At 58.3% G+C, this 11,160-nt stretch overlaps 1 protein-coding gene across 3 annotated transcripts; it reads right to left on the bottom strand.

Moving 5' to 3' along the window:
• Positions 1-1,422: 1,422 nt before the first annotated feature.
• Positions 1,423-9,236, bottom strand: NRBP2 (nuclear receptor binding protein 2). Of its 3 annotated transcripts, XM_045777418.2 has the most exons (18): positions 8,847-9,234; positions 8,210-8,332; positions 8,036-8,137; positions 7,824-7,913; positions 7,618-7,658; positions 7,437-7,531; positions 7,296-7,319; positions 7,142-7,225; positions 7,012-7,067; positions 6,834-6,929; positions 5,643-5,775; positions 5,446-5,548; positions 5,279-5,329; positions 5,069-5,204; positions 3,995-4,048; positions 3,833-3,896; positions 3,680-3,735; positions 1,423-3,593 (listed from the first exon to the last, which is right to left on the bottom strand). In XM_045777418.2, exons 1-18 carry the CDS (start codon positions 8,967-8,969, stop codon positions 3,525-3,527), a joined length of 1,500 nt encoding a protein of 499 aa, XP_045633374.2. In that variant the 5' UTR covers positions 8,970-9,234; the 3' UTR covers positions 1,423-3,524. The 3 variants fall into 3 exon arrangements, with proteins under 3 accessions (XP_045633374.2, XP_087720641.1, XP_045633375.2); XM_087864515.1 differs by having other exon boundaries at positions 3,833-4,048; positions 8,847-9,236; XM_045777419.2 differs by lacking the exon at positions 8,210-8,332.
• Positions 9,237-11,160: the final 1,924 nt, after the last annotated feature.

Genomic DNA, 11,160 nt, shown 5'->3' with positions numbered 1-11,160 from the left:
ACTGAGTAGCATTCTCTAGGGCTTAGAACTGGCCTGATACCTCAGCAGCCTCCATAATAGAGGGGGATAGATGAAGTGGTGAATGGGCTGGGACTTGCCACCACCACTGCAGTGGGTTGGGGGGCACAAGCACCACCTTCTGGTGGCAGCTTCCCCTATGAAATTTGACATTGATATATAATAAGGCATTCAGAGTGCTTGTGTGCTGGGCACTGTTCTCATTACCTTACAAACTTTACCTTGTGTGATCTTTACAACAATTCCACGGAGTGGGTACTGTTATTATCCTATTTTTACAGATGAGGAAGGAGGGGCACAATATCATACAACAGGAAGCAGCAGAATGGCCCAGAGTCTGTGCCCTTAACTACCACATTTTGTGCCTCTCAAAAGAGAATTCTAACATCTAAATAACAAAAGTTCCACAAAATAAGGGGGAAAAATAAGCAAAACCAAAAAACAAAAACCACAGAAAAAAACAAAAAATGCCCCAAAGAAAATTTCCTAGAACTGCAGGGTTTGGATCTCTGGACAATAGATGAAAGAGAAGTTTTTAATCAGGAAACATCATTGAGATTTCCAAAGGGAGGGAGGGAGAGAGGAAGAGGAAGAGAGAGGGAGGGAAATCACAAAGGGTTAGAATCCAGAAAGTCATGGGAATTCTTGGGACTAGAAGAAAATCACATGATACCCTCAAAATTCTGGGAAGAAATAGTTTTCAACTTAGGCAAACTTTTGTGCCTAACTACACTAACAAGCAGATGTAAGAGTAGACTAAGCACAAATAAGCAACAACTCCATAACTTCCCATGCGCCCTCTCTCAGGAAACTTGGAGGATGTTCTTCCTCAAACAGAGGGTGAATGAAGGAAGAGGAAAGCGAGGGATCCAGTAAAAGGAGAAAGGAGGTGTTCCAGGCTGCTGATGAAGGAGCAACTTGGGCCACAGGCCCAAGAATAAGCAGCCTGGGGCAGAGAGCTGGCATAGTGGGGGCTCTGGGAAAAGATGAAACTGAGCTGTCAGTTGTGCAATGAATCTCAAGTATTGAGAGGTTCACACTTCTGCAGGAGAATCTAAGAATGAATTAATGAGACATGTATAGAAAACTAAGCAAACAAAAAGAAAGGCAATTATTAACTCCAGGCAAAACAAAAAGTTGTGCAAGAAAGCAAATATAACCCTAGGACATCTCATTTTCTGCTGAGACCTGCAGTAATGAAGCTGTAATAATATACACCAGACTGGGATGATGCTGGGTCAGGAAACTGAGGCCAGTGACCCCCCCCCTTCTCCAAGGACACCAGCAGGGGACACCTTATGTAGAAAAACCAATAAAAGGCAGTAAAAGCATGTGTGGTTTGTGAAAGATGGATTTTACATGCCTGAAGAAATAGCTAAGAGTTAAATCTGGGAAGGATCAGAGTTGGAGACTGCATTGATCATTTATTGTTGGCTTAAAAAAACCCATTCTATTTTTAAAACGATATGTATATAACTTTGAAAAGATAAAAGATGAAAACCTCAACATGAGCATGATTAAATGAAGCAATGATAGTGTTGACACTTTTGAGTTCAGTTTAATCATGGGTATGATCTGTTATGCATTTGACACTCAGATTATTTAAGAAGATAGCATCAGGATTTCTAACTAGACTTGTACGTTATTGTAGATTTGTTATTTTAAGTTGAAAGAGTAACTTTGTAGAGTATTGGGATGTTTAAGACAACCTTGAGATTCACTATGTTTGTACATTTATTTGATACACCTTGGTAACTTTGTTTTGGCTTTTGGGTAGGGTAATGTAATGGTGGAAAAATGATACCCTCTCTCCAGGATGTCCATACCCTAACCCCCAGAACCTGTGAATGTTACTTTATATGGCAAAAGGGATTTTTACAGATATGATTAAGGACCTTGTGATGGGGAGATTATTCAGGGGGACCCAACCTAATTACATGAAGCTTTCCTGGCTGTAGAAAGCCACAGATGGTTCATGAGAAAGACTCAACTGGCTGTTGTTGGCTTTGAAGATGGAGGATGAGTGCATGAGCCAAGGAATGGCGGTGCCTGTAGAAGCCAAAAATGACCTTCAGTTTATAGTGGGCAAGAAAATGAGGACCTTGGCCCTACTGTGGCAAGGAAATGAATTCCTTGCCAGTGCCCAGTGTCCATGGCATGCCTGACACCTGCAGGCCAACAATCTGAAGGAGCAGAAAATGGAAATAGTTCTAGGTTCAACTAGAACCTCCAGAAAGGAACACAGCCTCGCTAACTCCTTGAGTTTAGTCTGGTGAGACCTGTACCAGATTTTGACCTGCAGAGCTACAATAAATTTGTGGTGTTTTCAGCCGCTAAGTTTCTGGTAAATTCTTATAGCAACAACAGAGTAGTAACACAGAGGTGAGCTTTCCTGGTTTAACAATAGAAATACTTCAAAAGAAACCTGAATGCACTAAGTTTGTACATGCAATTTAAAATGTTTAAGAATGTTTAACTCAATTTGAAGATGGAGTGGAGGTGGTCCAGGAGAAAGGAGACTAGGGCAATGAGGGGTGGGAGGGAGTTGAGTAGGAGACAGGGAGTCAGGGGCTGATATCCTCAGGACCTGGGAAGCAGCTGCCACAGGAGGGGGTGAGTGACATTACATGGGGGGTAGTGAATTTGAGAGGAGGCACGGTGAGGAGCAGGGAGGGTGCCCGAGCCCAACCCCTCCAGGCCTGGGAATGTGGGGAAAATAGCCCTCTGGAGAGGGCTGCAGGAGCCAGAACAGTCTGCTGAGGGGGTGGCAGGTCCCTGTCCCAGAGCAGTGGAAAGTCAGAGGAGGGTTCCAAGGTGAGTCTGCACTGGGCAGGGGCTGGAGGGCTGTGCAGGAGCCATGTCAGGCTGGGGACTCCTGGAGTGTCTCTGCCATCTGCTTCTCCTGCCAGGTCGTGGCCCTGCTCAGTGCCCAGCATTGTACCTGACGCCTGCAGGTGGGGTACCACTGGCTTAATGTGGGGGTTCCTGGTGTGGGACTGTGGTTCCAACAGGGTGTGGAGCATTTCCCTGGGCAGGCATCTGTCTAGGACAGACCCCCCACCCTCAGCACTGTGGCTCCCTGCAGGGCAGCCCCCCCGCCCATGGTGAAGGCTCAGTCACTGACCAGGTATCCTGCGGTGGGCGGGGAGGGGGGGGGATGAACTCTTGCTGGGAAATGGAGGATATGGGAAGGGACTGTGAGTTGTGGAAGCTGGCTAGGTGGGGGAATCCTGATCCTAAGGACATGTGGGGCCTAATTACTCCCCTGACCGCCAACCCAGTCTCCTTCACCCCCTGATGGGCCCCAAACCCACCACCCTCCCCACCCCACTCCAGGGCCTCCTTGAAAGCTGTGGAAGGCAGAAGTTCCTCACTAGCAGGCATTTGGTCATTAGCCCCTAAGCATGTAAGCAGAGGTCAGCCCCTGGCCCCCTGAGCCCTGGGCCAATGCTGAGCTTCCCCATGTGGGCTGCCAGGGCTGGTCCCCAGGGGGTTGGGGTGCGAGGTCATGGCTGAGCTCCGAGGTACTTGAGGAAGGTGCTTTCCAGGAAGGCAGCCAGCTTGGTCCGGTCATCCTGCAGTGTGGGAGGGAGGCATGGGGTGACAGGGACGCACAGTCCGCTGTGTCCCCCTCCCAGCCCGGCTGGGTCGGCCCGCACACCTCATGAACGAAGCCATAGTATACCAGCTCGGTGGCGAGGTCCTGGGCACTGTCGGCTGCAGCAGGGGCACAGGCAGGGGCAGGACAGAGGTGTGAGGCCACTGCCTGGGCCCATAGCTGCACCCGTCCCCGCCTGGTCCCCGCCCGGCCTACTTGGGAGCAGGTCGTAAGTGAGCTGCCGGTGCAGCCGGTCCTCCAGCACCAGAAGCAGAGTGAGCTGTGGAGGCAGAAGGGCGTGGTTGGCTCCCAGAGTCCCCCCAGTCCCCTAGTGGCTCCCCCTGCCCTGCCCCCTGCGGGCCCCGCCCCCCTGCTCACATGCCAGCGGGCCTTGTCCTCGCTTCTCTCCAGGTTGCACTGCATCTGGACCACCTGGGGACAGGGGTGGACTGATGTCAGCCACAGAGGCTTGACCTCAGCAGTAGAGGAGCAAGAGCAGAGGCCTGCTCGGGGTGCAGAAGGAACAGTAAGGACTGGGGATGGGCGTGATCTCCAGCACGTTCACTACCAGCCGCCTGGCAAGTTAAGGAAAAGTTCTGAAAGAGTAGATGCCGAGTCTGGGTACCGAAGGAGAAACAGAGCTTTCACAGGTGGGGGAGGAGACCTGAACAAGGAGAGAGCTGTGAGAAGTGATGGAAGGGAGGGGTTGGCAGGAATACGAAGGAGCAGAGGCATGGGACGCCAGCAGGGCCAGGCCTCAGAATACCTGCGGGTTGGGCTGCAGACCCCCACCATCTCTTTGGGCAGCTTTGACTGTTAGGACATGAATCCTGGCTGCACCATGGAGGGAGGCCAGGAGGAAGGAGGCTAGGTTGGGGGCTGGTTCAGCATCCAGGTAGGAAATGGGGGTGGCCTAGATTGGGGTGGAGACCACCGAGACACACCCAAGGCCAAAGCCAGAGCCTCTGGAACCCAGTAGGCATGGACATGGAAAGGGGGAGAGGGGCTGAGGCTGACCAGGGCGGGTCCCTGGCCAGGAGGGAGCCTTGCAGATGAGGTTGGGGGAAACACAATATCTGGGAGGCCTTGGAGGAGACACCAGGACACAAATATCAGGGAATCAGAAAGCTAAGGGCAGGGGATCAGAGAGGCCTAGGGGTAGAGGAGATTCCCAGACGAAGGCTGCTTGGAGCACAGTAGGATCGGGGCAGGGCTGGGGGGCAGGCAGCAAGAGATGGGGGATGGGTTTGCAGGGGGCAAGGACCCTCTGAAAAGGGGAGTATCCTAGCATGTCCTACCATCTCCTAGCCCCCATATCAGGGTCAGCCAGTACCTGGTTTCTGGCAGCCTGGAGCAGTGCTGGGCTGGGGGCAACTCAAAGCCCCTGGAAAGAGACCCCTCTGGGCTGTGGACAGGCCTGAGGATGGGCATGATGCAGGAGCCAGGGCTCACCTTTCTGGTCTCTGAATCAAAAGGTTCTGGCGTCGGGGTCTTGGCCTTCTGGGCTTCCTCAGGGGGCGGGGCCAGCACACGGGGCAGCCCCGGGGGCCGAGCAGCCGCAAAATTCATCAGTGGGTAGATCCCGTTCCTGGGGATACACTGGGGTGGCTGGAGGCTCAGGCCTGGTAGCCACCGGTTCCCCAACCTCACGGCAGCTCTCACCTGACATCCTCCAGGAATTTGTCAAGCTCCAAGCAGGAGACCTCTGAGTACCTGGCACAGGTGTGAGAAGCAACATGAGGGGGGCCAGCCCACCTGCCCCACTGGGGCAGGACCGGGTGGGGGCTGGCCAAGTGCAGAGGGGAGGCCTCTGGGCAGCCCGCGCTCACCGCCACTGCAGCGGGGGCCGGGGTGGCCGGGGGATCTCCGCCAGGACTGCATGCAGGTCCACCGCCTTGGTTTTTTCCTCCACCACGTTCTCAGGCATGAGGTCTGCAGGCCGCAGGAACACTCAGGGCCCTGCAGGGGGCCCTTTCACACCCCGACCCCAGGCCCGTGGCCCACCCCCTGCCCGCCTGCCCCTCACATTGGTGCTGGATGAAGCAGTGAGCTGCCAGGAGCTTCAGCGAGTGCACTTCGAAGAGCACGCGGTGGAAGAGGAGGTTGTGGGCGGAGGGCCGATGGCTGGGGTCGCGGGCGAGGCAGGACAGGATGAACTCCTGGGGGCGTGGAGAGGACAGGCCCACGTGGCTGCAGTCTCTCTGCCCTGGCCCACGGTGTGAGGAGAGGAGGCCCCTGAAGTCCCCAGACCCCAGGGGTCCAGTCCTCATGGGCGTCTTTTTGCAGGAATGGGCATAGGGAGAGGCATACTGCTGGCAGCCAGGCCGGGACCTGGTTCTACAAGTAGGACAATCGGGCCCTGGGCCCAGAACTTGACACGTTCTACTTCCTGTAACCCTCACAAAAATCACAGGGGGTCGGTGTTGTCATCTGCAGTTCACAGATGAAGCCTGTAATGCAGAGGGAGGACTGCAGCCCCTGCCCTGCAGTCCCGGAGGCAGGGGATGGGGGGCGGTGGCGGCGCTGGGCAGAGGGCCAGCAGATCAGCCCAGGCTCCTGGAGGTCCGTGCAGCCCAGCATAAACCCACCTACCCACACCCTGCTCCTCTTCTGGTTGCCTCCGCTCGGGCCCAGCTCGAGATGACCTGATGGGTGTCCGCCCCGCCCTGCGTCCATGTCCTCTGCTGCCCCTCACGTCTATTCTGGCTCCGCTTCTCACCAGCCCCATCCAGGCCCCAGCACCTCACACCCTGATCCCCAGAGGCCATGCGGTCAAGCCAGAGAGACTGTGGACACAGCTTCCATCCCACACTCCCTTTGCCCCCTCCCCACCACGCCCTGACATAAGCTGGGGCCACATCGCCTCTAGCTGGCTTCCTAGAGGCTTAAAGGCAAGGACGTGGAGTGGAACACCGGCTCCACCACTTACCCCAAAGCCCTGGGCCTCTCTGAGCCTCTTTCTTGTCTCCACAAGAAGTGCAACAACAGTGCCCACAGAGGGAGTATCTCTCTAGTCTCTCCCTCCTTAGAAGGACCCTTAGGGCCTCAACATGCACCATGGGTAAGGCCCTCCTTGTGAGTAGGCCTGTGTGCAGTGGGGCCGGTGTACCCCTCTGCAGCACTGAGCCACTGCACCGCCGGGCCTGTCCCCAGCACCGGACTGGCCCTACCTGGGACTCCTGGGAGCCAGTTAGGAGGGGCAAGGCCAGCTGCTTACCCGCATGTTGGGGTCACTCAGTGAGTGCCTGGCACGAGTGATGGCCTCTTCCGTGACCCGGGTGTCCCCATTGGCTTGGATCTCCAGCACAGCCATCTGGGAGGCAGGGCCAGGTCAGACATGGGGAAGAGGTGCAGGGTGAGCTAGCTGGGAGGCCACGTGGCCACTGGGCTAGTACCTCCAGTGCGCACATCCCAAAGGAGAAGATGTCCACGGCAGTGCCGTCGGCAACCTCTGAAAGGGGGAGAGCAAGTCAGGCGGGACGAGGCGGAGGCAGCAGCAGCGGGGCTCCTGGACTCGGGACTCACCGCCATACTCCGGCGGGAAGAAGTGGAGGTTCCGTAGTTCCTCACGCTCGGCCCGGATAGGGCTTCGGAGGTCGTCTGGGAGCGCTGGGAGAGTGCGGAGGGTAAGCAGATCGGATCTCGCCGTGCCCTCCGCCCCCCTTGAGTCCCCACGCACCATTGGAGAAGATGCGGTGCCACACTGCACCGGCCACCACAGGGAGAAAGAGTAGGCGTCAGTGTGATGGGGCACTGGCTGTCCTCTGCCCACGGTTTCCGGCAGCCGCCCCTCCCCCCAACCCTGCACCCCCGCCAGCACCGGAGCCAATCTTGATGAGGCCATTGTGCTGTATGAAGATGGTGTCACTGGTCAGGTTCCCGTGGATGATGGGGGGACTGCAGGCATGTAGAAAGCTGCAAGAGGGAAGGAGAGGAGGCGCAGTCAGGTCAGGGGGCACTGAGGGCATAGGGGTGTGGCCGGGGCAAGCCCAGGCCCTCACCTGAGTGCGGACAGGATCTGCGTGCACCAGCGCTTCCAGGCCTGGTGGCGGACGGACTCCATCGGAGCGGTGCAGAGAGGCGGCTGGGCCTATGGTCCCCACCCTGCACCCCTACCTCGCATCCCTGACCCAGCCCCAGCCCGCTCCTGTCCCCAGAGCTGCCCCTCACCCACATCCCCAGTGCAGCCCCAGCCCACTCCCCATACCCGGGCGTTCATGGCCTTGTGGTTTTTCTTGGTCTTTTTGAGGAATTGCTTGAGGCTGCCCGATGACACGTACTCTGTGATGAAGATGACCTGCGGGGCGGGCGGGCTACGCCAACTGCAGGTGGGTCCCTACCACCCCCCATCCCCCATCCCAGCTGTGGCCACATCCCACCCTGTGGTGTGCCTGTGGTGTGCCTGTGCCCATGGCTCACCCGCGCCCGGGCTTCTGAGGCATCCAGCCAGTATTTGTGCAGCTTGACAATGTTGGGGTGGTCTACCAGCACCAGCTGCTCAAACATGGTCTGGATCTTCTCCTGGGAAGGGGGGTGCGGTCACGGGGTGGTGGGGGGGGGGGCACGGTCGCTCAAGGGATGGGCAGGCCTCACCTCATGGGCCGCGAAGGCCTTCCTATCCCCGAAGTGCAACTCATTCCACACCACCTCCACCCCCTCCTCTGTGTCCATGGCCAGGAAGGTGCTCTGGACCCCTGGCATGTTCCCCTGGTTCACCTGGCAGTGGGGGTGGGGGATATGAGTGTGCTGATATGTGTCAGGAGACAGAATGGGGGCTTGGTGTCTGCCCACATCCTTGGAGGGGAGAGCAAGCATGGGATGCTGGCCCTGACCCTCTCTGGGGGACTGGAGGAGGGCTGGCTCCTGCTAGCCAAGTGGTGGTATCCAGGGGCTGGGCTGAGGGGGTTTGGAGCAGGTTTCAGGGGATTAAGGGTGGTCTTCATGGGGCTAGCAGCTGGTCTGTCGCAGAGGCATGGAGAGGTGGTCCTGAGATGAGACTGGACCTTAGGGAACTGGGGGTCCCTTAGCAGGGCGTGGTGACCAGGCCAAAGGGGTCCAAGGGCCGGCCAATTAGGGGGCTGCCTGCGCGAGGCCGCAGAAAGATTTCTGGCCTCCTGGCTTGCCCAGCGCTCCCAGGGCCCCGCGTGGCCTTCTCGACCCCTCCGCTGGAGGTGGGAGGCGACCACCCTCTCCGTGCCCTCCCCCCCCCCCCCCGCCCCGCGGAGCCCACCTGCTCCCGCCGCTTCTGCCAGCGGCCGCACGGGCTCTCCTCCAGGATGTCGCTCTCGTCCTCGCTCTCATCCTCCCGCTCCCGCTCCCGGCCCCGCCTCGGCGCCGGCTCCGGGGCCGCCATGGCTCAGCTGGCCCAGGCCGCCGCCCTTCGTGGGATCCGCGGCCCCACGCCGCCGCCGCCGCCGCTCCCCTCTTGCCCTGACCCTGCGCCCAGACGCCCAGGCGGGAGCGGAGCCGCCGGCCGCCGCCTCGAGCCCCCACCCTGCTCCTGGAATTGGGAGGCGCGGGCGCTCGGCCGGCCGGGGGGTGGAACCCGCCCGCCCCTCCGAAGCCGCCGCTTCGGGTCGAGGCCCTAATGGAGATTCCCCGCGGAGTGCAGAGCCCGCGCCGCGCCCAGCCCAGGCCCCGCCCATTCCCGGGCAAAGCCACGCCCCGGCCCCGCCCGACGGCGACGGCCCCGCCCACCCCGCCCACGGGCACTCCCCACCCGCGGTCTCGCCCCGGCAGAGCCCACAGTGGCGAGCCCCAGCCCTTATGAGTCCCCCTCCCTGACCGAAGCCCCGTGGGTCCCTGACTAAGACCCCGCCCCACGGAGTCCGCCCCGGTCCGGGCCCCGCCCCCGGAGGTCCTGCTGGGGGCCGAAGTCCCCCGCTCCCGCCGGAAGCCTGCGGGGAGAGCAGTCCCCGCCACGAGCCTGACTCCAGCGGCCCGACCTCAGGGCTTTTGGCGCCGGCCTGGAGCCGGGTACGTCGGGTCCTCCCTGGGCGCTGGGCGACCTGCGGGAACGGAGTCAGGGGCTCCGGGAAAGGTCCCTTCCCGGCTCTTGGCTCTTGGAGCTGCAGTGTTCCTGCATGGCCGTCCCGTCACACTCATGCTACACACGACCCTGGGGCCCAGGCCCAGACCGCCCTTCAGGCTCCAGGCTTCAGCCTGGGTCTTGTACCGGAGGGTCTGGAGGAAGGCCTGGGATGCGGCATCCCCTTTCCCCAAGGAACATGTGGGACGTCTCTGAAGTGACTTTAATTCACGATCACAAGCCTCCCACCGCTTGCAGCTCTGTTCTTTCCATTCATGTGCACGTGTTCACTGCCCCCCACTCCCGAAAAGGCCCTTTCTTCCCTCTCTTCCCTTTCTGTTGACACAGAGGAGGCCAAAGTAGAGCCCTACGCACATGCAGCCTCTTTCTCTTCAGGAGGCCCCTCGTCACACCCTCTGGCCGTGTCACCAAGACACATGCTCTAGAATTCCTGCCTAAAATCTTCCCTGACCTGACGACCCCCACTGCCTTCCCATGGTCTCCCCCTCTCACACCTGCTGAACTCCTCACCCACGCATCATTGTCTCTTTCTAGGGAGAAAAGTGGTACACGTGTGCCTTCTCTCAAACTCGCACTCCAGCCCCAAACTCCTACTCCATCTCTGTTCAATGGTCTTCAGCCCCACTGGTGTGTCAGAGTCAACAGGGACACCTCTCTTTTCCCCAGATGTTGCCACAGATGGCATCTGACCTCTTCCACCATCCCCACTGCTGTCATCCCTATATGACCCGCATTGCTCACCAGGGCCGCCGCAGCAGCCTGCTCCCTGTGTCCCAGCAGCCACCGAGCACCGGGATACATGACAGGAATGTCCCTCAGCTGCTCAGAACTCTGTCTGTAGTGAAGAGGGAGACCAGGGAGGACGGGCCCCATGTCCCAGTGTTTAACTAAGGACTGAGGTTCTCGGCAATTCCAGGGGTTGTGCTCCGAGACCTGCGCCGTTCTCAGAGACGATGCTGGACACAGCTCCATGGTGCCCTACGTTGGGGACGTTTCCCATTGTTTACTTTTTTTTTTTTTTAAAGATTTTATTTATTTATTCGACAGAGATAGAGACAGCCAGCGAGAGAGGGAACACAAGCAGGGGGAGTGGGAGAGGAAGAAGCAGGCTCCCAGCGGAGGAGCCTGATGTGGGGCTCGATCCCAGAGCGCCGGGATCACGCCCTGAGCCGAAGGCAGACGCTTAACCGCTGTGCCACCCAGGCGCCCCCCATTGTTTACTTTCTTATCTCTACATTCAAAACATATGAACATTAAAAAATCTGGAAAGAAGAGAACTTTTTTTATAAACACATAAAAACATTTCTCTGTAAACTATGAAGGACGAAGCTCGAAAACACGCCAGTCAACAACCCACGAGACACGACGTAACAGACAACGCAGAGAGACACGTTCAGACCGAGCCCTCACTGCGCAGAGTGCAGAGCACGGCCACCAGGAGCCTCCAAAGAGCCGCGGACCACTGACTGATGGGAAATGAGTTAGCCACAAGCGG

The sequence above is a fragment of the Ursus americanus genome, chromosome 9 (genome assembly GCF_024610735.1).
Source record: "Ursus americanus isolate L20-20 chromosome 9, mUrsAme1.1.p, whole genome shotgun sequence".
Lineage (NCBI taxonomy): Eukaryota > Metazoa > Chordata > Mammalia > Carnivora > Ursidae > Ursus > Ursus americanus.
Note: the sequence above shows the minus strand (reverse complement) of the source record. Positions and strands in the feature narration are given on the sequence as shown.